Source organism: Lithobates pipiens, unplaced genomic scaffold (assembly GCF_037356315.1).
Source record: "Lithobates pipiens isolate NorthernLeopardFrog02 unplaced genomic scaffold, aLitPip1_a1.2 Scaffold_1, whole genome shotgun sequence".
Lineage (NCBI taxonomy): Eukaryota > Metazoa > Chordata > Amphibia > Anura > Ranidae > Lithobates > Lithobates pipiens.
The window spans coordinates 139,770,171-139,796,338 of record NW_027507685.1 but is presented as its reverse complement, the minus strand read 5'-3'; the positions used below and the strand labels follow the sequence as shown (position 1 = coordinate 139,796,338).

Genomic DNA, 26,168 nt, shown 5'->3' with positions numbered 1-26,168 from the left:
CGCCATTACTAGTAAAAAAATAAAAATGCTATAAATCTATCCCCTATTTTGTAGACGTTATAACATTTGCGCAACCCAATCAATATATGCTTATTGCGATTTTTTTTTAACCAAAAATATGTAGAAGAGAACATATCGGCCTAAACTGAGAAAAAAATTTGCTTTAAAAAAAAAAAAAAAAAAAGAAAAAAAAGGGATATTTATTACTGCAAAAAGTACAAAATAATGGCGTTTTTTCAAAAATTTTCTCTATTCTTTTGTTTACAGCGCAAAAAAAAAAAAAAAAAAAAACTGTAAAGGCGATCAAATACCACCAAAAGAAAGCTCTATTTGTGGGAAAAAAAGGATGTCAATTTTGTTTGGGTGCAACGTTGCACAACTGTGCAATTGTCAGTTAAAGCGAAGCAGTGCCGAATCGCAAAAAATGGCCCGTCATTCAGCAGCCAAATCTTCCGGGGCTGAAGTGGTTAAAGCGGAAGTAAAGCCATCCATAAAACTGTTTCCTTTCCGACACATGCCAGAAATGTAACAATCCCATTGGTTGTGCTCTCAACCAAACTGTCAAATCGTCCAGTGGCTGGTGTCATAACTGATCACATGTGCAGCTTCATGGCAGTTGTAGATTAAAACAGAGGCAAAAGATGGCAGCTTCTTTGGCTGAAAACAATGGGGGGGGAGGGGGAGGAGTTACTTACACTTTAACCACAATTTTTTGGAAATCCGTGTTAAATTTCACTTGCCACACCCAGCCCCCATTACTGCCAGACCTGTTGAATCAAGAAATCACATAAATAGAAGCTGTCTGGCAAAGTGAAGCACGCTAACAGATCACAAAAAGCCACACATCATGCCACTATTAAAAAAAAAAAAAAAAAATCAAGAACAGATTAGAAACAAAGTAATGTACTTGTATTGGTCTAGGGAGGGTTTCAAAGCCATTTCTAAGGCTTTGGAACTCCAGTGAACCATGGGGAGAGCCATTATCCACAAATGGAGATAACTTGGAACAGTAGGGAACCTTCCCAGGAGTGGCCGGCCTACAAAAATTACTCAAAGAGCATGACAACGACTCATCTAGGAGGTCATAAAAGAACCCAGAACATCTAAAGTACTGCAGGCCTCACTTGCCTCAGGTAAGATCAGGGTTCATGATTCAACAAAAAAGAGACTGGGCAAAAATGACATCCATGGGAGAGTTCCAAGGCCAAAGCCACTGCTGACTAAAAAGAACGCAAAGGCTCATCTCACATTTACCAAAAACATTTTGATTATCCTCAAGACTTGTAGGAAAATATTCTGTGGAATAATGAGACAAAAAGTTAACTTTTGGAAGGTGTGAGTCCCATTACATCTAGCATAAAACTAATACAGCATTTCACAACAAGAACATCATACAAAGTTAGACATGGTGGTGGTAGAATGGCCTGGGGCTGCTTTGCAGCTTCAGGACCTGGGCGACTTACCAGAATTGATGGAACCATGAAATCTGAGCTGTAACAGAAAATTCTAAATGAGAATGTCCGGCCATCAGTTCGCAACCTCAAGCTCAAGTGCACTTGGGTTATGCAGCAGGACAATGTTCCGAAAAACACAACCTCCCAATGGTTCAAAAAAAGCAAAATCTAGGTTTTGGAGTGGCCTAGTCAAACCCAGACTTAAATCCAATTGAGATGCTGTATCATGGCCTTACACAGGACATTCATGCTGGAAAACCCTCCAATGTGGCTGAATTAAAGCAATTCTGCAAAAGGAGAGTGGGCCAAAATTGCTCCACCGCAATGTGAAAGACTCATTGTAAGTTATCACACACAATTGATTGCAGCTGCCACCAAGGGTGGCACAACCCGTTATTAGGTTTAGGGGGCAATTACTTTTTCACATAAATCCAGCATGTTTGGACAGTTTTTTTGCCTTATTAAACCATAATTTAAAACTGCATTTTGTATTTATTTGGGTTATCTTTGTGTAATAATACAATTTGTTTGATGATCGGAGTCATTTAAGTGTGCAAAATATGCAAAAAAATATATAAAAGTCAGAAAGGGGGAAAATACTTCAATTGGTAATAATTCAGTTAGTTAACCGACTTATGTACAACACTAAACAGTTAGTCAATTAGTTATCACTCACACTGTTTAGGAGAAAAGTCAAGTAGAAAATTCATGATGACATCACTTTATATCAAAAGAAAACAACTTTAGCCGAGTAGAGGAGACGTCACATTCTGCCCTCTCACTCTTCACAGACTACAGTTCCCATCGTGCCACGTGAATGCAGTGTATGTGGGTTGGTACACGGAGCCTGTGTACTCACCCACTTGTACATTAAATCACACCCTCAAATTCTCCAGCCTCACCCTCAGACAAAAGGGCCACATAAATAATACTTATCTTCATGCTGTAGGGTTGCCAGTCTCAGAACATTGGCAGCTGTTTATTCACTTGTGCCTCATGACTTATTCTCTCTCAGCGTCCCTGCGCCCCCCCCCCCCCCCCCCAATGAAAAGGAGAAAAACTCCAGGGAATGCCAACTTATTTCACTCACACAGTGACAAGCAGAGTTGGAGCTGACAAGTTCCCTCAAGCTGTTTAACCCCGTGTATGCTGGGCAACCACACAGGCAGGGGGTAGAGATCTCACTAGTGGACACTAAGAGGGCAATGACAGGCCAGACATCAGTGATCGCCATTAACTCTGCTGATCATCTGAGCGGCTGTAAAGATTTCACTCCATAGCTGCTGGGCAGTGAGTTGAGCCTGTGGCTAATAGGTAACCCCTCAATTGTCAGACAGAAAAGGGTCCTTTCACATGGTCGCTCCGCCCTGCGGACTCCACTTTGCTCAGCGGGGATCAATCTGCTGAACCCCGTCAAGCAGACCAGGTCCGTCTCTGCTCACTGTGCTGAGACAGACCTGTCAGAATCCCGCTCTCCTCTATGGGGAGATTGGACGAAAACGGACCATCCGTCTGGATCGCACGGACAGGATCGGATAGCAGCGGACATGTCAGCGCTGACATCCACCGCTCCATAGGAGTGAATGGAGGCTCCAATCAGGTCCACCTGACAGGCGGATCTGGTCAGGAAAGCCCGTGTGAAAGGGGCGTAAATTAGTTGATGCTTTTAGTATTACAAGGTAAAATGTCAGCTACCACGTTTTATTGCCAAAGCTTAAATGAACAAGCCGAGATTAGAAGCTGACCGGCTATGATGCACGGCTGTACCAGACTCTGAGTGCTTTAGATTTAGTAAATCTCCCTCACAAAGACAGTTCCAGGAGCATGTCTATATTAAGCGGAACTGACCTGCAAAGCAGCTACCCCACCCCCCTTACAAGTGTGGTCGTGATTTCATAGGGAGTAATAAAATTAGTTTCTCGCTACAGAAACAAAATAGAGGGAAAGAAAAATGAAGGCTGGGGCATGATCTAGATTGGGGGAAATTTCCTTAATGCCTGGGCATATCTTTTAATGCATCAAAGACTCAGTTTATTAACCACTTAATCTCCGAAAGGCTTACCCCCCTTCATGACCAGGCAATTTTTAGTGATATGGCACCGTGTTACTTTAACCAGTTCCGGATCGCCCACTTACTGCGGCAGGGCGGCCCGGCTATGCAAAACAACATACCTGTTCGTTGTGGCTTCTTCTGGGGTGCGTGCGCTTGCCCCCAGCGGCCTGCTCCCGATGTGATTGGACACAGCAGAAGCCAATCAGCCTGTCCGGTGGACACAATGTCCGCCGGGACCTGCGGATCATTGAAAGGAGAGTCAGAACGGCGGTCTGCCAATGTAAATAGGACAGACCGCCATTCTGTCAGAGAGGAAGATGGAGATCTTGTGTTTCTGCTAAGCAGGAACACAGATGTCTTCCTCCAGTTAAGCCACCCCCCACAGTTAGAAAGCACTCCCTAGGAGCACACTTAACCCTTTGATCACCCCTGATGTTAACCCTTTCCCGTGCCAGTGTCAATACAGTGAGTGCATTTTTTTTTTTTTTAGCACTGATCACTGTATTAGTGTCACTGATCCCCAGTGTCATTTAGTGTCCGATTTGACAGCTAAAATCCTGCAAAAAATTACTAGTAAATATAAAAAATGCCATAAAAATCTCACAGTTTGCAGATTCAATAACTTTTGCAATTTGTTTTACCAAAAACAGAGCAGAATACATATTGGCCTGAATTGATAAAGAAATTAGATTTTTGAATTTTTTTTTTTATTGGATATGTTTTATAGCGCAAAGTAAAAAAATATTGTTTAAAAAAAAAAAAAATCAGAAAAGCAGAGGTGATCAAATACCACCAAAAGAAAGCTCTATTTGTGGGGGGGGGGGGGGGACGACATACATTTTGTTTGGATACAGCGTTGTATGGACGTGTAATTACCAGTTAACTGCAATAAATGCTCTGGTCAGGAAGGGGGTGGAACCTTCCGGGGCTGAAATGGTTAACTGACAATTGCGCGGTCATGCGATCCTGTACCATAAAATTTGTCCTTTTTTTTTCTACAAATAGACCTTTCTTTTGGTGACATTTCATCATCTCTGCTGTTTTTATTTATTGCGCCATAAATAATTTTTATATTTTTACTTTCTGCTATAAAACACAACCAATAAAACCTTAAAAAAAATAAAATAAATAAAATCATCAATTTAGTCCAATATATAGTCTCCATTTTTGGCAAAAGAAAAAAAAATCGTAATAAAAATGTATATTGATTGGTTTGCGCAAAAGTTATAGCGCCTATAAACTATGGGATATTTTAATCTTTTACTAGTAATGGCAGCGATTAGCAACTTACAGCGGGACTGCGGTATTGCGGCAGACAAATCGGACGCATGACACTTTTTGGGGATCAGTGTCTAAAAACAGACACGGTCACGGTACTGACACTGGCAGGGAAGGGGTTGACACCAGGGGCAAAGGGTTAAATGTATTCCTAGGGAGTTAAACTGTGGGGGAGCTGCTTTCATTGGGGGAAGGTAAAGAGCCATGGTTCTGCCTGACTCCCGAACGATCGGCGGGTCCCTTTGGACATCATGTCCGCTGGATCCGCTAATTGGCTGCCGCTGTGTCCAATCACAGCAGGAGTGGATCACCGGCAGCACGCCCCCCAGACCCAGAAGTGTCAGATCATTTACTAGGTACGTGTCTGGCACAGAGCGGCCACCCTGCTGCGGTATATGTGCACGGGATGGTCTGCAAGCAGTTAAAGAATATGTCACCCTGACTTTTCATATTCCTGATATGTGCCTGCTGTTACCATATACTTGTATGAGAAAGTATCCTGTTCTCTCTGTATTGCTTCCCTTGTGTGAAATCCCTGGTGTTCCTCCAAGTCCCTTTGCTTTACTATTAAAAACTGACTACACTAAGCAGAACACACCATGGTCAGTTCTCTAGCTGCTCTCCTCCAATGATCAAACTTGTCCTGACACCACCACCAACCGACCTTGGGAAGATCGGTGTACTGCTGTTTCTTCTCTCCCCAGCTTTTATGCAGCTGAAAACACAGGGAATGTGATCACTCTTTTATATCAATACACAAATGTCTTACCTTTCATTTCCATTTTAAACTTAATGGGTTGTTTTACAAGGTGATTGTTTATATTGCCCTGTTTCCGCACTAACATACCTTTTGCTTTGGCTTCTTTGATTCTGTGCAGTTCATAGATAATTAAGTCTTCGACAGTCCTCACTGCCCTAGATCTTATCTTGGGGAAATACTCCTCCAGTAGAGCAAGGTCTCTTTCAGGTATGGTACAGAGGATTTCATTGGCCGAATGTATACGTCGTTTAGGCCTTTGAAAACAAAAAAAAACAAAAAAAAGTGTTGCTACAACAAAAGGTTGCTAAAGCTGTGATTAAAACTGAAGTCATTGTTCGACAACGGGTAGACAGGCCAGCAAAGAATTCAAGAGCTGGAAGGTCCAAATTAGGAGTCAGCAGGCAGTCTAAAAAGAGAAAACTTTTTCCAGACACTCACAGAAAAGACAGTTTTGTAATTAAAGTGATAATAAACCCCAAAAAATTACTAGCCTCAGGCAATATGCAGAGATGAAGCAAATCCACCTACATAAGTTGTACCTGTTTATCTGCAGCCCAACCTCCTCAAGAGCCAAAACAAGAAGCAGAGAAGTTTAAAATGATAGTGTTTTATTCCTGCGCTACCACTTGTGATCTATCAAATGTCAGGGGCTGCTGCTACTACCGGAATGGATCACACCGTATCCACTTAATATGAAACTAAAGATATGTTGGTATTGCGCTGCCCCTATATTAAATAACCCTTCGAGGGTATAATGCCTAGTTACACAAATCAATAGTGTAACATAAATATAATATAATATAATATATACATACACACACACACACACACACACACACACTGAATAATATCAAAAAGTGCAAAGTGCTACATTAAATAAAATAAACACACCACAGAGGTGATAGAATCCAAATAAATGAAAATATTGTTTGATAAATGATAAATGATAATGTGCAGAGAAAATGAAAAAAAAATAAAAATAAAAAAATAAAAAGTCAATTGAAAACCTCCACGGAAACACAACTGGAAACACAACTGCTTCAATTCAGTGCAAAGCAAAAAACAGTGAATTGATCATAAAGTGCCAGGTGCGTCTTATAAATGTGCAAGTAAACACTCTCCACAGGTGATATAAGTGAACCACCCTAATAATAAACAAATGATATACAAGAAAATAAGAAAGAGTATACCTAGACCAAAAAGAGGGTACCCTCTCCTGATCACATGGAAATAAACTTTAGAATTAAACAAAAAATATATATAGTAGTAAATGCACTACAGAGCCGGCTGTAACATACGTTATATCAGAATGAATCCGGCCTCTGTAGATTAAATATACATATTGAAATCCATCAAAAAGTAAAAAAATAAAAAGATATAAATATTCAAGTCCATAAATAAACAACGGTCTCCTTTAAGTGCAAGTGCTTTGTGCAAACTTGTGCAAATTCAACTGAGGTGTGGATCTCCCAGTGGTTAATCCCGCTGTGATCACACTTTAGTGGGCAGTGGCCCCTTAGCTATAGCAAGGAGGGATTTGCATAAAGGTATATAAATTTCTTTATATGTCTTCTCTCCTAGTAAATTCGGGTCACCTTCTCCTTTGAATTTTAGTCTGATTGCTCCATAGGACCCAATATATTAATAGAGAGGGAATACCATAGTGTAGTATTTCACAAATAGCATTTATTAAAAAATTTCATACACAGGGTACTCACACATTAATAGATAGAAAAAAGCATTTTTCTAGTAATCAGCAGAAAGTGCATCCACAGTCAGCTTCCTTCCCGTCCCTAAGCGTGACATCACACCACGTGACTTCATCAGGGGATGCTGGGAAGGCATGCTAAATCAGTATTTATAGTCATTTCATCCTTATTCCAGGCGCCATTTTCTTGGTGGTTTACAATACATGTGTATATGGCCGCCATTTTTTCGGAGCCCTAGTAGCGGAGCCTACTATGCACATACACTGTGCATCATTCTACCTCGGTTGTACTCACTCCATAATCCCATGAGGCCACTATAGTGTCATAGGAAGTGGCCATGTTTACTATCATAGGGGCGAGTAATATGCTAATGTGTCTCCCGAACGGGCGCCGCAATTTTGTGGGTTATAATAGAATACATAGGGGCTAATAATATGCTAATGCAGTGCTCGACAAAACCCGGTCGCCAGGTCGCATTGGCGACTAGAATCAGCGACCTTGCGCCTGGGGCAGCATAGCTGGGGTTATCCCGTCTCCGTGGACCCCCCGCGCGCGATCGCGTCGGGCCGCGCCGCAGGTGGCCGGTAATTGAGCCCCCGGCTTTGAGGCCTTCTGTGATCCGATGGTTCCTTCTGGAATCTGGCGCCCTCTTGTGGTGGCTGTTGGAATTACAACCAACAATGCTAATGGGATTGCCTGCCAGTCTTTCTCCATCCCTTTACTTAGAATCCCTAAACAAAAAAAACAAAAAAATATATATATATATATATATATATATATATATATATATATATATATATATATATATATATATATATATATATATATTTATATTATTATATATATATTTTTTTTATTATTTATTATATATATATATATATATATATATATATATATATATATTATATATATATATTTTTTTTTATTATTTATTCTAACACCCTAGAGAGTAAAATGGTGGTCTTGCAATACTGTCTGTCACACCGTATTTGCACAGCGGACTTACAAGCGCACTTTTTTTTGGGGAAAAATTTTTTATTTAATAAAAAAAAAAAGACAACAGTAAAGTTAGCCCAATTTTTTTTTTTTATATTGTGAAAGATAATGTTACGCCGAGTAAATCGATACCCAACATGTCACGCTTCAAAATTGCGCCCGCTCATGGAATGGCGACAAACTTTTACCCTTTAAAATCTCCATAGGCGACGTTTAAAAAATTCTATAGGTTGCACGTTTTGAGTTACAGAGGAGGTCTGGGGCTAGAATTATTGCTCTTACTCTACCGTTCGCAGCGATACCTCACATGTGTGGTTTGAACACCGCTTTCATATATGCGTTCGCTTCTGCACGCAAGCTTGGCGAGACAGGGCGCATTTAAAACATTTTTTTTTCTTATTTTAACTTTTATTTTTAGTTTTTTCACTGTTCTTTAAAAAAAAAAAAAAAAAAATGTGTGTCACTTTTATTCCTATTACAAGGAATGTAAAAATCCCTTGTAATAGAAAAAAGCATGACAGGTCCTCTTATATATGAGATCTGGGGTCAGAGAGACCTCACATCTCATATTTACACTAAAATGCAATTTAAAAATGTCCCTCTAAGAGCTATGGGCAATGACTTGGAGACAGGTGGGGGGCTGGGGGCTATCTTCCCCTCACTCGTCTCCATGTCAGGCCAGGGACAGGTCCAGATCGCCGTCACGGACCTGGCTCCTAACTTTTTTAGCTGGCTCCTAGATTCCAAGCAAATTTGTCAACCCCTGTGCTAATGTGTCGCCCGAACGGGAGGTGCCATTTTGTGGGTTATAATAGAATACATAGGGGCTAATAATATGCCAATGTGTCGCCCGAACGGGAGGCGCCATTTTGTGGGTTATAATAAAATACATAAGTTAAACGGCTGGTTAATATCCTATGCAGAAAAAGAGTAATTAAAACGTATATTTTATTATAGGAAAAGATAAAAATCGGGTGGAAGGACGCCAACTGAGATGCACATTACCTTAAATCACAACAAAAAAGCATCAAAATGTGTATATATTTTATATATATATATATATATATATATATATATATATATATATATATATATATATATATATATATATATACACACACACACACACACACACACACACACACGCACACACGCTAATAAAAAGAAAATTGAAAAAAAAAAATTTGAAAAAAATAATAAAAAATATAATAAAAACTCTATAAAAATCTTTATTAAAAAAGGAGTAAAAAATAAAAAAAATATAAAAATCACCTAATTAGAATTATTGGTATAAAAAAAAAAAAGGGGGGGGGGAGGGTCGGAAATAAGGTTGGTGGAGATTTGTCAAAAAATTATATATCCACCATTAATCTAAATTTATTATTTGGGGTAATTCTTTCAGAAAAAAGGTATCCAGGTATCTACTATCACTCTAGAAATCATTAAGGAAACAGTTCAGATCGAATTCTATATTCATACCTCTAGGTGCAAAAGTGTCTTAAGTGAAGATCCACCTGGACTCTACTTGGCTCAATGTCCTCACCTTGTGACCACCTCGCCAATGTTTAATATATGGCTCTATTCCCCAAAATTTCAAATCCGAGGGGTCTTTATCATGATGTAGAAGAAAGTGCTTGGACACGCTAATCATATCCCTTAAGGATATTTTGAAAGTGCTCTTTTTTAAATAATTCATCTTTATTGAGAAAAATTTTCGGTACAAAATAACAATATGTCCCACATTTCACAGAGATCATCATTTCATACATATATAATACAATGGCGAGGGCGTACCCATACTCACGCCGGGTTTGCCCTACACCCCAATCCCTCCCCAACCCCCCCCCCCCCCCCTCCCTCTTCGAGCACACGCTGCTAATACCAACCCTTCCTATAATGGTTGGCTGATTGGGGTGTAATAAGCACTTATTGGGACACAAGGCAATGAACCGGGGAAGCCGGAGATAGAAATCCGACGCCCCCAGCCCATCAGGCATACACTAACCCACCCTCTCAGTGGGCTCCCCTACGGGATATCCCATGTCGATCAGCCAAGGATTCCATATTGCTCCAAATTTTTTAAGATTGTTTTGTTTAATATACGTTGCTCTCTCACACCAAATGGTGGCGTTAATTGTGTTGACCCATTGTTCGATTGCTGGGGGATGTTTGGCTTGCCAATTTATGGCTATCAGCCGTCTGGCCTGGTACAGACATCTCAGGACAGGTAACTTGGAAAGTGCTCTTTAATACGCACGCTACGTGGTCTTTTGGTCCGTCCTACATACTGTAGACCACAGCTGCACTCTAAAACGTATACTGCTCCTTCTGTATTGCAGCAAATAAAATTATTTATTTCATATGTGTTGCCCGTGCTAGTCGATTTGAATTCAAATTTCTTTTCATTAGGACGTTTTGTTCTTTTACATGCATAACATCTTTTGCAAGGAAAAAAGCCTTTCCTAGAAAAAAAGGTGAAAGGTTTCTTGGGGGGATCTGGTATACTCTTCACTATTTTGTCTCGGAGTGTCGGTGCTCTCTTATATATAAATCTTGGATTCCTTGGTAAAATTGTCACTCAGGTATCCATCAGCTAATAGTATATTCCAATTCCTTCTAATAATCTTTTCAATTTTCCTATGTTGTATATTAAAATCGAAAATTAATGGGAATTCTTTCATATTCGCTTCTTGTTTATTCTTCTCCTTATCTCGGATCAAAACTCCACGGTCCATTTCTTTCACTTCTTCTATCTTTTTCTCAATCAGATCTTTACCGTACCCCTTTGTGATGAACCTTTGTCCAATTGTTTCTGCTTGACTCAAAAATGTTTCGATATTAGAACAGTTCCGTCTAAGTCGCATAAATTGTCCTTTGGGTATATTAAAAATCCAATTCTTATGGTGCCAGCTCTCTACTGGGAGGTAACTATTTCTATCAACATTTTTAAAGTGCTTTGTGTTTTCAATCTTGATCCTTCTTGTAGAATTTCTAGGTCTAGAAATGTTACTTTTTCTTTGCTTATCTCCCATGTCAATTTTATGTTTTTTCTATTCTGATTACATTTTTCCAAAAATAAAGTAAGCTTATCTTGGTCTCCTTTCCAAAATATACAGATATCGTCTATATATCTTTTGCATATTATTAGTTCTGAAGGTTTATCGCTGAACACCATTTCTTTTTCCCAATTTGCCAAAAAGAGGCCTGCTACATTCGGAGCAAATTATTTATTTAATATAGGGGCAGCGCAATACCAACATATCTTTAGTTTCATAAGAAGCAGAGCAGGCAGCCTATCACAGAGGGAGGCACTTTGACCATGGTGATCAGGGTGGAAACAGTTTAGAAACTTTAAACAGTTAAGAGGGGAGCAGATTACACATTACACAGTCCCTATTCTAGAGCCCAGAATATTAATTTAACAAACACTTTAACCACTTACAGACTGCCGGCCGTCATTATACAGCGGTACTTTGAAGTGGGATATCGTTATGGCAGTAGCTAGCTGCCATAACCCTGGTTATTCACTTCTTCACCGGGTGGTCCACTTTCAGATAAAAGTGGTCACTGCGGCGGATTAATCTGTGGCAGGAGGGTACTCCCTCCCAGTGGACTCCACCGCTTACCGAAGCACCCGGCAGTGGCGGAGGCGATCGCATTCTTTTCCGTGTTAGGTGTGGAGCTGAGTGAGGGGGGGGGAAGATGACCCCCTGCTCGGCTCCATACAATTGCAGGGCGGAAGCTACATCAAAACGTCACTTCCGCCCATTGCTCTTAAAAAAAAAAAAAAAAAAAAAAAAAAGGGACCCATTTTTTCCCCAAACAATATATAGTTTTTTTTAAAAGAACAGTGTAAGAATAAAAAAAAAAACAAGTTGCTGCATACATTTTTAACACGCTCCGTACCGCCAAGCTCAGGTGCAGTGGTGAACGCATATGTGAGCAGCTCCGTATAGGAAAACGTGTGTTTGAAAGTGTTCAAACCACATGCTAGTCATCTCCGATCCAAAAAAAAAATATATATATATATATATAACACTTTTAAACAAGTCTGAAAAATAGGCCCTAAAGTGGTTAAATGATTAGTTCACCTTTTTGTAAAAACGCATTCAACTCAAAAACACAGGACTATACAAAAAAAAAAAAATGGACTTGGTGTCCCACCCATTTTCCTCATTAATATACACCAAATTACTTATAAAGTGGTTTACTTTTAATATTATATTAATTTATTAAGTATATACAAACTGCCCAGGCAAAAATCTGGTACTGCGATATGAGAGCTAAGCTCTCTGAGTGGACAGGCAATTTTCTGGGACCTGTGACGTGTCCCAGAAGATATCAGAGAGGGAGGGGCCGCCTAGGTGGCCAGAAGGAGGAAGTGGGACAGGAAGTCCCTCTCAAAACTAGGAACCCACCCTCCCCCCCAAAAAATTACATGCCAAATGTGGCTTGTAAGGGGGCAAGCAATGCTTAAAGCGGAAGATCCACTTTTGGGTAGAATTCTGCTTTAAAGAGCAATATTTTTGTACATATAGGTAAGCCTATAATAAGGCACTATGTATGTGAAGCATACTAGCTCATTATGCCTTTGTCTTGCAGCTTTTGTTTTTTCTTTCTGGAGGTTTACAACCTCTTTAACCTTATGGCATCTGAAAGAGAACTGGCAAGAAACGGCATTTATGTTTTTCCAAGACAATTTTTATGTTGAACGTAGCTGGATTCCTCTATAGTCTAGAGGAGGCAGAATATATCCCCGTTTACGTAATTCATATCACTTCCCTCACACAGATATTATAGCAGAGTGTCTTTAAACTGATGCGTGGAATACTACGAGTCCAGAGGAGGTTTTAAAGGCATGTACACAGTGCCTTGCGAAAATATTCGGCCCCCTTGAACTTTTCAACCTTTTGCCACATTTTAGGCTTCAAACATAAAGATATAAAATTTTTATTTTTTGTGAAGAATCACCAACAAGTGGAACGAAATCTATTGGATTTTTGAAACTTTTTTAACTAATAAAAAAAATGAAAAGTGGGGCGTGCAAAATTATTCGGCCCCCTTGCGTTAATACTTTGTAGAGCCACCTTTTGCTGCGATTACAGCTGCAAGTCGCTTGGGGTATGTCTCTATCAGTTTTGCACATCGAGAGACTGAAATTCTTGCCCATTCTTCCTTGCAAAACAGCTCGAGCTCAGTGAGGTTGGATGGAGAGCGTTTGTGCACAGCAGTTTTCAGCTCTTTCCACAGATTCTCGATTGGATTCAGGTCTGGACTTTGACTTGGCTATTCTAACACCTGGATACGTTAATTTGTGAACCATTCCTTTGTAGATTTTGCTGTATGTTTGGGATCATTGTCTTGTTGGAAGATAAATCTCCGTCCCAGTTTTAGGTCTTTTGCAGACTCCAACAGGTTTTCATCCAGAATGGTCCTGCATTTGGCTGCATCCATCTTCCCCTCAATTTTAACCATCTTCCCTGTCCCTGCTGAAGAAAAGCAGGCCCAAACCATGATGCTGCCACCACCATGTTTGACAGTGGGGATGGTGTGTTGAGGGTGATGAGCTGTGTTGCTTTTACGCCAAACATATCGTTTTGCATTGTGGGCAAAAAGTTTGATTTTGGTTTCATCTGACGAGAGCACCTCCTTCCACATGTTTGGTGTGTCTCCCAGGTGGCTTGTGGCAAACTTTAGACGAGACTTTTTATGGATATCTTTGAGAAATGGCTTTCTTCTTGCCACTCTTCCATAAAGGCCAGATTTGTGCAGTGTACGACTGATTGCTGTCCTATGGACAGACTCTCCCACCTCAGCTGTAGTTCTCTGCAGTTCATCCAGAGTGATCATGGGCCTCTTGGCTGCAGCTCTGATCAGTCTTCTCCTTGCCTGAGCTGAAAGTTTAGAGGGACGGCCAGGTCTTGGTAGATTTGCAGTGGTCTGATACTCCTTCCATTTCAAAATGATCCCTTGCACAGTGCTCCTTGGGATGTTTAAAGCTTGGGAAATCTTTTTGTATCCAAATCCGGCTTTAAACTTCTCCACAACAGTATTACGGACCTGCCTGGTGTGTTTCTTGGCCTTCATGATGCTCTCTGCGCTATAAACAGAACCCTGAGACTATCACAGAGCAGGTGCATTTATACAGAGACTTGATTACACACAGGTGGATTCTATTTATCACCATCAGTCATTTAGGACAACATTGGATCATTCAGAGATCCTCGCTGAACTTCTGGAGTGAGTTTGCTGCACTGAAAGTAAAGGGGCCGAATAATTTTGTACGCACCACTTTTCAGTTTTTGATTTGCTAAAAAAGTTTAAATTATCCAATAGATTTCGTTCCACTTCACAATTGTGTCCCACTTGTTGGTGATTCTTCACAAAAAATAAAAATGTTATATCTTTATGTTTGAAGCCTGAAATGTGGCAAAAGGTTGAAAAGTTCAAGGGGGCCGAATACTTTCCCAAGGCACTGTTGATTTAGTGTAACTCACAATGCAATGTACTCCCTCCCTTGCAAGAGTAACCACTTAACAGGTGTAGCAACAATATCCATTCACCTTTTCAGTGGTGTATGATGTCACACCCATGGACCTTTAGCTTCAGCATACTGTAGCAGCATAGTCAAATATATAATGACCCATATGCAGTGAAGAAGATAAGGCATTAGCAGTATGCAGGATATTATATGTTGAAGTAAAGCATGTTGCAAGTATCTAGGAAACTCTTTAGGCAAACAATATACATCCAGATTTTTACTCTCAGTGCCTGCAGATACTTATGCACAGTGCCACATATGTGGCAATATAGGCATATAAAGTCTTGTGCATTGTGACAAAACGCATTCAAAAATGCTTAGAAGCCCGAGAGGCAGCCAAAATTACCGGTGAAACCGGTCAGGCTCCAGCCCTGCTGCCTACCTCCACTCTTTGAGGATATACCAAGTATGCATCTACCTGAACCTACATGATAAATACTGCTTGTCTATCAACGACTGTTTTGTGTATTACTATTTGCTGGTACTGAGAGAGCTAAAGAAGTTGGATGTTAACCATCTGCTTAACAAACTCTTAAGACATTTTTGAATGCATTTGGTCACAATGCAAAATACTTTAACGTGGAACGATTATTGACAAATTTTGTTTAGGTCTTTTTGCTTGATTCATATATTGTAGTACCAAATTTTTGTCTGGGTAGTTTATCTATACTTGCGAAGTCAATATACCCTATTTATCAGCGTATAACACACACTTTTTCCCCCTTAATTCAGGGGAAAATCATGGGTGCGTGTTTTACTCTGATCCCCCACCGATTGTGAGCCTGTGGGCGGCTTTCGGCCTCTCTCGGTAGCACTCGAAAGCTGCCGAGAACGACCGAAGGCGGCTGAAAGCAGGACACCCGACACTGTATCTCTGGGGTGCTATTTTTAAATGGCAAAGCTGAAAAAGACACTGACAATGCTAAAAATGACCCTGACAAGGCTGCAGATGGACACCGATAAGGCTGCATCGATGGGCATTTAAATGTAATTTTTTTTCCCCTTAAACTTCCCTCCTAAACTTATACGCCGATAAATACGGTAATATAAAAGTATGCACATTTCGATTTTAAAGTAATTTGGCACTGGGACAGCAGGACGTTTTTTCGGATAGTCCTGTGTTTTAAAAGGTGAATGTGTACTAAAAGGTGAATGTGTACCATTTGTGCATTTTAATATACACAGTAGAATAACGATACCTATTTCAATGCAGTTGGGAGTCGTCATGCATCCATCTATATAGATTCCACTCCACCCCCCCCCCCCCCCCCCCCAATTTTACTTGTTCACCAGTATATACAGTTTGCGATTAATACAAAGGGAGGGTTGAGCCCATATCCATATCACAGTTTTTTTGTAGTATTGTATTGTTGTGGAGAGCTCCCTTATCAATTTAGAAGGAATACAGACCCTGCAGTTGTGTTGCTCTGTTGTGTTTTTATATACTCCATATGATTGAGTGGAGCAGTTGGGGAGCAAAAGAAAATGCTGAATGCTGTGGAGAAGGGGGCTGTAAAGGTAAAAGGTTTTTTACCTTAATGCATTCTCTACATTAGGTTAGAAAAACCTTTTACATGCAGCTCCCCTCCGAAGCCCCCCCTAAATACTCACCGAGTCTGAATTCAGCCCAGCGGTACGCACGTTTTCAGCTCCTCCTCTCCCAGCTCTCACAGGCTTGGCCGAGAGCAGCGTGTGCCATTGGCCCCTGCTGATGTCAGTCAAAACCTGTGAGCAGAACGTGGGGGGCAGGACCAAGCTAGAACGAGTGTGCCTATAAGAAGCAGCTTCCTATGGTGGACACTCAGCAGGGGGAGGGGAGCTCTGGGCAGGGGGCCCCTAGAAGAGGAGGATTGGGGCTGCTCTGTGCAAAGCCAATATACAGAGCAGGCGAGTATAACATGTTTTAATGAAAGAAAAAAAAAAAAAAAAAAAAAAAGGGGGAGCTTTAGGATCAGCTGCCCCTTGTTAATATGCCTGCAAAAAATTTAGAACATAAATCTCTTACCTCCAGACACTGGTTTCCGCATCAAGAGAAGTTTCCATCTGATTTCTGTCCGATTCCTCCAACTCTGCAGTCACATCTTGATCCTGGTTTCCTTCTGAAGGCTCGAGCTTTATAGACTTCCTGCGCTTTTCTGGAACACCCGCATTTTCAGCGTCTTCCTCGCCATTTGTTGCCTCTGTGATGTTCTCAGATGTCTCCTCTGCAGTTGCATCTAAATATTTGCCACTCTTCTTTTTAGATCGCTCAGCCACCACAACATCTTCCCCATTTGGTTCTGGACTGGTATATCTTTTGAAAGGTTTACATATACTACTTTCTGTCTGACTATCAACCTCCTTAGTCCTATGCTTTTTCTTCTTCTTTCGCTCAGAACTCTCTAAATCTGTATTTTCATTAAATGACAAGTCTTCTGTCACAGTCACTTTATCAGAATTTCTGACATTTGGGCTTAGGCAGCCATCTGTTCTGGACTCCCTTTCATCACTGAATGTACTATCTTCTCCAGTAGCTCTATGCCTCTTTTTCTTTTTTCTTGCAGATTCACTATAGAGGGCTTCTTCAGAGACAGGCACTTCATCGGTATGACCGTCATACAAGCTGGGTTGGCCAGTATGATCCGTCTCTTCCACAGACACTTCCTTGTTCTTCTGCCGAGGTTTCTTAGAGGCAACCCGACACGGATTGCTTAGTTCAACAGTTTGTTGGATGCCATCTTTCACATTTTCTTTTTCCAAAATGTCATATTGGTGTCTTTTTTTCTTTTTTCTTCCCGAGTTTTCCACATTATTGTCTTCATTTACAGTGACAAGGGGGGATGTTTCCAAAACTTCTTCCTTCAGGCTTCTGGTCTCTGAGGGCCTGTGCTTCTTTTTCTTTTTTCTTACAGATTCACTATGAAGGACTTCCTCAGAAACAGCCACTTCATCGGAATAACCAGGACTATCATACAAGCTTGGTTGGCCAGTATGACCCGTCTCCTCCACAGATACTTTATTTCCCTTTTGCCTAGATTTCTTAGAGACAACTTGAAACGGACTGTTCAGTTCAACTGTTTGTTGGATGCCATGACTAAAATTCTCTTCTTCCAAAAATGTATATTTGTGTTTTTTTTTCTTTTTTCTTACAGGATTTTCCACATCAATATCTAAATTTATAGCGACTTCTGAGGATGTTTGTTGTACGTCCTCTAAAACTTCTTCCTTCAGGCTTCCGGTATCTGAGGGTCTATGTCGCTTTTTTTTTTTTCTTACAGAGTCTCTATGGAGGACTTCTCCAGAAACAGCCACTTCATCGGACATACCGTGACTATCATACAAGCTTGGTTGGCCAGTATGATCTGTCTCCTCTACAGCCTCGTCCACAGGCACTTCTATATGTTTCTTTTTCTTTCTCTTTTTAGGAGACTTCCAAGTGTCGGAATTATAGTCCTGGTTTGACAACACCTGCTCTGAAGTATCCTCTTGCCCTTTAAATTTGGAAGATATGCTGCGGCTGCAAGATGGTGAGAGGTTATCCAAGGAGCTAACGTCCATTAATGTCTCGTCATCTGTACTCCTATGTTTACTTTTCTTCTTCTTCTTCTTCTTCTTCTTCATCTTCTTCTCCTCCTCCTCCTCCTCCTCCTCCTTTTCCTCAGACCCCTCTAACTCAGGGTGTTCGGAATAAAAGACATCTTCTGAGAGTGATAGATCTGGAATTATTAGTAAGAAATTTACTGTTCAGTTCAGGTTTTTGAAAACCCAAAACAATGCATCTTATGACTCTTTACACTGCTGGTGTCAAACCAGGGTTTAAATGCATGTACAGGAGATTTCTAAAACTCTTATGAATGCACATAACATGGCATACAGCACAGGTGTACCTGAGGGCAAAACATGGCTAAACGCATGTAGACACAATTAACCACCTTAATACAGGGCCCTTTCACCCCCTTCCTGCCCAGGCCATTTTTCAGCACTGTCAAATTTTGAATGACTATTGGGTGGTCATCCAACACTGTACCCATATGAATTTTTAATCATTTTATTTTTCACACAAAATAGAGCTTTCTTTTTGTGGTATTTAATTACTGCATTTTTAATTTAATTTTTTGGGGAAAAAGAGGGAAAATTTTGGAAAAAAATAAAGTTTTAGTTACTGTCAGTCAATTTTGTAAATAAGTATTTTTTCTCCTTCACTGATGGGCACTGATGAGTGAATTTAAAGTAAAAGGGCATCCTGTGAAAGATAATGTAAATTCTACTTTTCTGCATCTAACAATCACTATCTGCATACTGCTGCTTCTTTGTTTTTTGCACATTTCCATTACAAATACAGCAAATATTACCTGTTTTGTTTTTCTTTTTTTTAACATGATGATCTGCAGTCAAATAGCCGGACATTTTTTAGAAAGGTGTGTCTTCATGAAGTTTCTCCCAATCCTATGTATACGAGGACTGTATGGACACTCTATTAGAAAATAAAAAGAAATACATATATCATTTTATCTGTAGACAAGCATTTGTGCCTACAATTTGAATATTGCTCACATGAGCAAAGCAAAATCCAAGACACAACGTAAATGTACAATTAAAGCCAAAAACTGGGGGCTCGCTCATCCCATATGAACGTTCACTTGCAGTGTGTTGGGCACCCTAAGAAACAAATAGCATCAGCACATCTGTGTATTGTGGTATGCTAGAGAGCAGGCATGGTTTTAATGTTTATACTTACAGTATATTTGCACTAGTGTGCAATTTAACATCTCACAAGTGGAACTTCCACTTATCCTGGGGTGCCGACATCAAGGGCTCCCTGTCCATCAATTTCAACACACAGAACTCTGCTGTCAGGGGTGATGAAAGTGATCTGTTGTTCATACAAACTATGAACAACGATTGGTCTCTTCACCCAGTCGGTCCCCTCCCCCCCAGTTAGTATCACTCCCCAGGGAACACAGTTAATCCCTTGATTGCCCCTAGTGTTAACCCCTTCCCTGCCAGTGACATTTACACAGTAATCAGTGCATTTTTATAGCACTGATCGCTGAATAAATGCCAATGATCCCAAAAATGTGTCAAAAGCGTACGATCTGTCCGCCATAATGTCGCAGTCATGATAAAAAAAATAAAAACAGTAAAAAAAAAAAAATGATCCCTGATCCCTGCCATTACTAGCAAAAAGAAAAATAATAAAAATGCCATAACTATTCCCCCTATTTTGTAGATGCTATAACTTTTGTGCAAACCAATGGTTAAAGAGACCCAGTTCCATATCGCAAACAATGGCCTGGTCATTGAGCAGCCAAATCTTCCAGGGCTGAAGTGGTTAAGTATGCAAAGCGGCATTAAACCAATAACCAAAAATGTAATATATTGCAGCGTACCAATCATTAGATGTGGTGGCTGCATTCATTTGCTTTGGCTCCTCCCCTTTATCAAAAGCTTGAAAATACACTGACATTAAAACAGTTTTTAAGGGTGAAGTTTTTTTTTTTTTAACTTCATGCATTTACTCTATGCACGAAGGTAAGAAACCTTCTGTGTGCTGCTCCCCTCAAAGCCCCCAATACTTACCTGAGCCCCATCCGATCTAGCCATGTGCAGGAGAGCCTCAGCTGTCCCGAGGACTCCCTCTCCTCATCGGCTGACACAGCAGCAGGAGCCATTGGCTCCCACCGCTGCCAATCACAGCCAGTGAGCCAATAAAGAGAGAGAGAGCAGGGGCAACGCCAAGCCACGGCTCTATGTGTCTTATTGGCACATAGAGCAGGGCTCAGGAGTGAGCATGCACCAATGCCCCCATAAGCAAGTGGCTTGCTATCGGGGGGAACTGGTCGGGAGCCAGGAGTGCCGGTGGGGACCTAAGAAGAGGAGGATCAGAGCTGCTCTGTGCAAAACCGCAGCACAGAGCAAGTAAGTAGAACGTGTTTTTTTTTTAAATGCCAGACCTTTAATACCACTTGAAACTTGAGCCAAAAAAAGGCTTCACAAGCATATCAGTAATGCTAGGGAGTTCCTATGGGTTCACAAAGCGGTCCCCCCGCTGTCAAAGATCACATGCTTGATAATGTCAGTAATAGAGATGTTGTCTGGGGGACAGGCAGAAAGCCAGACAACATCTCTGACAAAGTGTAGGGTGGGGCCTACGACAGTGATGTCATCACGCACGCGATCTTTGAGTGACTGTTGGGGCCGCTTTGTGAAGTTCATAGAAATGCCATAGGGATACAGATATGCCTGTGAAGCTTTTTTGGCTCAAGGTTAATGCAAGTGTACTCCCAAGCTTTTAAGAAATCTTTACACTATACAGTTTAACACTATGAGAGTGCTCTTTATATCATATTTTTGAGCAACTCCAGTATTATATCTCGTACAGCGGGGCATACAGTAATAGAGAGATCAATATCTTCTGGTTAAGAAGCTGTAATATTCTCTGGCTGGGGCAAACCATCCACCTTTGGAGGGATATCACGTAGCTGTCTCTCAGCACAAGGTGTTCTTTACTACAAGTTGAAGATTTTTTTTCATTTTTCATTTGTGGACTATATATGTGGTTTTCCACTAATCTATTGGACTCTCTGATGGAAAGGTTTTTTTGCATGTTAATTTTGTCATTTCTTTGGATGTATTGTGATTTATTAGCGCTGAACCTTACCCATTTATGTATACATCTGAGCTCTTAGTGCTGGTTGCTTCTTTTCACATTTTAGGTTTGATCCAAGCGCAGTGTTTTTTGTTTTTTTTATTATTATAAAAGGTTATTATAATGTATAGCTAATCCCAGGTGGCAGCATGTTATCAAGGATGCACATGCTGCAAGATTCAGCGCATGCGCAGATCACAACTGTACGCACATGGAGGGGAATTTCTGTGCCGAAGGCCACTACAGTTCCCATATACCAAACACTGACAACATTTGCACGTATGAGCAGCAGGTCGCTGCCGGTTCCAAATACATAGTAGAGATCAGTGGCGAATGTGCACAAGCTACGGATATTTGAAAATGTCAGCATAGAAGAGGGGCGGGGGGTGAAGGAGTTGGATTCTGTGGTGGAGTTTTACTGTAAGAATCCATTCACCTTTTCTTGGGCAGAATCGTTGAAATTCTACCTGCGATCTCAAATCGCAATACACATGTTCAAAGTGCCATTAATTTTTTTAATGGCACCTAAAACAGCGGTTTTGCTGCAATTATCACACAAATCATATGGCAACATACGAAGCTTGTTGCCCAAAAGAAGCTTATGCTCCTGTTTGGGTGACCAGCTTTACGAAATTGCTGCGATAATCGCAGCAAAACACCACCGCATTTTAGGTTTCATTTAAAGCAGAACTCCAGGCAAAATCCCCCCATGTCCTTGTTCCTGATCTCCTACCATCACCATGTCACCCATATTCTTCTGAGCTTTGTAGTTCCTCTGCATTAGGCTGCTGAACTAAAAAAAACATTATTGCCTGCTGACTTCTAGTTTGCAAGACTGCTGGCTGCTAGTCCTCCTGTAACCTCAGCCAACGGTCTGACATGCCCCCTTGTAGTTCTCTGTAAAGCAAGCAGGCAGGAAGCAGACATGTAGTGGGTGGAGGGGGGTCTCTCAGCCCCCCAGTCTGTGCCACCCATGGGAGGTCCCCTTCTCCTCCCCCCTCCTCTGCTCCTGCCAGAAATCCACCCCACCACTGTCCCCCAGCCTGCTTTCTAAATGCAGAGTGCGGATTATCAGAAATTACTTGTATGACACAGTGGGGGATCTCCTGCTATGTCAGGTATTGTATATGAGAACACTGATCACTGATGTCCCACCGGTATTATGATTGACAGCCCACTGTTCCTATACCAACGAGGCATCAGCAATCGGTGTTTTCATATACAATATCTGACAGAACGGGAGATCCCCGCTATGTCATACAAGTAATTTCCGATAAAAATCCAGCTCTACACTGGTGGAACAGACATGGTGTTCCCAGACATGCAGCACTGGTGGTCCCCTGACATGCGGCACTGGTGGTCCCATGACATGCGGCACTGGTGGTCCCATGACATGCGGCACTGGTGGTCCCATGACATGCGGCACTGGTGGTCCCATGACATGCGGCACTGGTGGTCCCATGACATGCGGCACTGGTGGTCCCATGACGTGTGGCACTGGTGGTCCCATGACATGTGGCACTGGTGGTCCCATGGTGGACTTTGAAATGTGGCACTGGTGGTCCCCAACATGGGGGTCTTTGACATGCGGGACTGGTGGTGCCTGACAGTCCCTGACATGCGGCATTAGTGGTCCCATGGTGGATCCTGACATGCGGTACTGGTGGTGCCTTACAAATTGCACTGGTTTGCATTTATAAGGTTGTAACCTATCATACATGTGTTACTGGGCAGCATGGCTGCAGAATGAGGGGCGTGATTTATGTTGACCTGGGAGAGTCTACATTTACATGTGCAAGCCTTGTGTATCTCTCACATTCTCTCCAATCCCAAGGATTTATGGGAAATGTAGGCCGATTACAGTTTAGAGAGAGAAGAGGATATGATGTAATCACCATTCTAACACCTCCTCCTTGCCAGAATACAGGCTGCATTTTGCGAATCACAGAGCTGACTTCCTGAAAATTCAGACAGACCTCTCTCTTAAACGGTAAGAAATTTCGCTGGATTATTTTTTGTGCTATAAATTTAAAAAAAAAAAAAAAAAAATACATTTTATTTGTTTCTGTTAGAAAATTTGGCAAATTGGTTAATTTTTCTTCATAAATTTTGGTCAAAAGTTATACCACTACATATCTTTGGTAAAAATAACCTCAAACAATGTAAATTATTTGGTCTGAGTGCCGGTTCACACTTGTTCAACGTCAGACATCGCATGTGATTTGCACCTCAGTGCAGATCACATGCAATATCTATGCAATGCAAATTTAGCCATACAGATTGCATGGCTGAATTCATATCACATTCAGACCAAAATCATGCAGGACCCTTTTGTTGTTGGCACCAGAATCGGATCGCATGGGTGTTCACACCCACGTGATCGGATTCCTGTCCGAATTCACAGATCGCACTGTGATACGAGAACAGATTTGGGGGTGTCATTAACTTTCTATCGACATCCGCAGCGTTTCACAGGTCAGTGTGAACTGCCTTGCGAGTTCTATGCAATGCGGAAACCGGCACTGGCGTGAATCGGCACTGAGGGGTATAGAGCCTACAAGCTATGGTAACAATTAGGGTTGCACCGATACCACTTTTTTAAGACAGAGTACAAGTACCGATTTTATGTACTCACCGATACTTTTTTTTTTAATGTCAAGTGACATTATTCAAAGCACAATATAGACTAACGATATCTTCTTTATAATTATGAAGAACTGTAACTCAAGAGATTATGAAAGAATAAAACGTTTTTATTTGCTTGTCACAAACTTTTCATGGATGGACATTCATATGCAGCAATGAGGGCTGGCAGTTACAGGTGGCACCGATATGTGGCACTGACTGATGAGCACTGATGGCTGGCACCGATATGTGGCCTGCCACTGACTGATAGGCACTGATGGCTGGCATTTATGGGCACCGATATGTGGCACTGACTGATGGACACTCATATGTGAGAATGATGGCTGGCACTTACTGATGGACACTGACTGCTGGTACTTATGGAAATTGGGCACTGATAACAAGTGATGACAAGAGCCCATCTTGATACACCCTGCACTCAGCCTCAGTAAGCCTATTCAGAATGCAGCAGTGGACATCTTGTTACACCCAGCCCATATAGTTAGTGAACTATGTGGGCTGGGTGTAACCAGATGTCCGCTGCCGTCTTGTGACTGCAGGTTACTGAGGCCGAGTTCAGGGTGTAGCCGTGTACAGCCTCTGACGGAGACTTGGGCCATCACTTCTGTTAACGATTCTGACGGACCGGTCACCGATGTACATGGCTGCACCCGCCTGTGAGTGACCCACACCCCTGCCAGGCTTACACAGGCTGCAAGGCTAACCTTCAAAGCTCTGCTGTACTCTGACTGTGCCACACTCTGCTCCGCCTTCTCCCACCCACTGAATTTCGGTATGGGGTAAGGCATTGGGAGCATTTGCCCGAGTAAAAGTACTTAGGCAAATACTCGGTATAAGTGCAATCCTAGTACCAATCGCTGAAAATGTATCACACCTGAAGTACTGATGGCCTATCTCATTTCTTGAGACCCTAACATGCCAGAAAAGTACAAATACCCCCCAAATGACCCTTTTTTTAAAGTAGACATTCCAGGGTATTTAGTACGAGGCATGGTGAATTTTTTTTAAAGTGGAAGTTTAAAGTCCCATGACTCTATTGTACCCCTATGTAAGCCTATACTGTAAATAGCTCCTAAACTTGCACTGTTCAGGAGATATTCTCTGTATATGCATCATCGGCGCGCGGAAGGAACGGCCGCCTGTGCCGTTTCCTCAGAACACTGTGCCGTGACCGGCGGCTCCCCCACGCATTGCGCGGGAGTGACATCACACAGCTGTAGTCCGTGGACCCGTAGGAAAGACGGCTGAAGATGGATGCGGCCTCCAGTGGGAACAACAAGGGCTTTGTTTGCAGGTTTACCACAATGTGCTGTTTGCCCCCATTAGGGAGTTTCACCCTCTATTAGTCCGTTTATCATTTAAAGTGAAAAATAATCCAAAATTTGGGGTCGTCCTCGAGTAATAATAAAGGAGAAATCCTCCACTGGGGAGGCTAGTTCAGGGACTTCCTGTTCTGGCTATGTGACAGGAAGTGAAGGCAAATCACCTCAATGGGGCGCCAATTGCACGAAACTGTACCTTAATGCACCTACATGGATAAAGAAAGTTTTGTCTTTAGTTCCACATTATCCTGCTAGAAAGTTTAAATGCCAGACTCCGCTTTCTGCCTCCCACTGCTGGTCAGTGTGTGGAACTACAAATGACAGCTCGGTCTGCTACAAATGTCTGGACACCTATCTATGTCCAGAGCGCCGACCCTTACAGAACTTTCCTCGGCACAGAGCAGCGCCATCCCGATCCTCTGGTATCCTCTTCATACACTCACCTCTGCACCACACGTGTGTACACTCCGCCCCCCGGAAGTCATCATCACCACCCAGGTGACCGTTCACACGACGCTCTCCGGCACAACAAGCGGCGCTGCTAGGTCACTTCCGGGGGGAGGAGCTCCGCAGTGCTTGTAAGAGTGGAGGTTGTGCGGGGCTGTATTCTCGTGTCATGGGAAAGGCGCGGACTGAGAGGAGGGAGGAGGGAGGTGTCTGCATAACTGACAGCAATAAACAGTTAAACACAGCTCTCAACATTTTGAGCTGGGAATGAGGCACACCTATTAGCAAACGTATGTAGATATACGACACGCCTCCTGCCACAACCCCTTAAAGG

General features: G+C 41.8%; 1 protein-coding gene across 4 annotated transcripts in view; it reads right to left on the bottom strand.

Annotated features, from left to right (window-relative positions):
- The window catches only part of TTF1 (transcription termination factor 1), a 90,339-nt gene extending 64,376 nt beyond the window's left edge, over positions 1-25,963 (bottom strand). The window contains exons 1-4 of one of the 4 annotated variants that reach the window (XM_077477767.1): positions 25,831-25,963; positions 19,122-19,244; positions 16,797-18,488; positions 5,633-5,799 (exon numbers count right to left, since the gene is read on the bottom strand). In XM_077477767.1, the coding sequence (XP_077333893.1) occupies positions 5,633-5,799; positions 16,797-18,488; positions 19,122-19,177 (1,915 nt within the window). In that variant the 5' untranslated portion in view covers positions 19,178-19,244; positions 25,831-25,963. Of the gene's footprint in view, positions 1-5,632; positions 5,800-16,796; positions 18,489-19,121; positions 19,245-25,767; positions 25,789-25,830 lie in introns of those variants that run through there. The other 3 variants (XM_077477757.1, XM_077477775.1, XM_077477748.1) reach the window with 3 other exon arrangements.
- Positions 25,964-26,168: the final 205 nt, after the last annotated feature.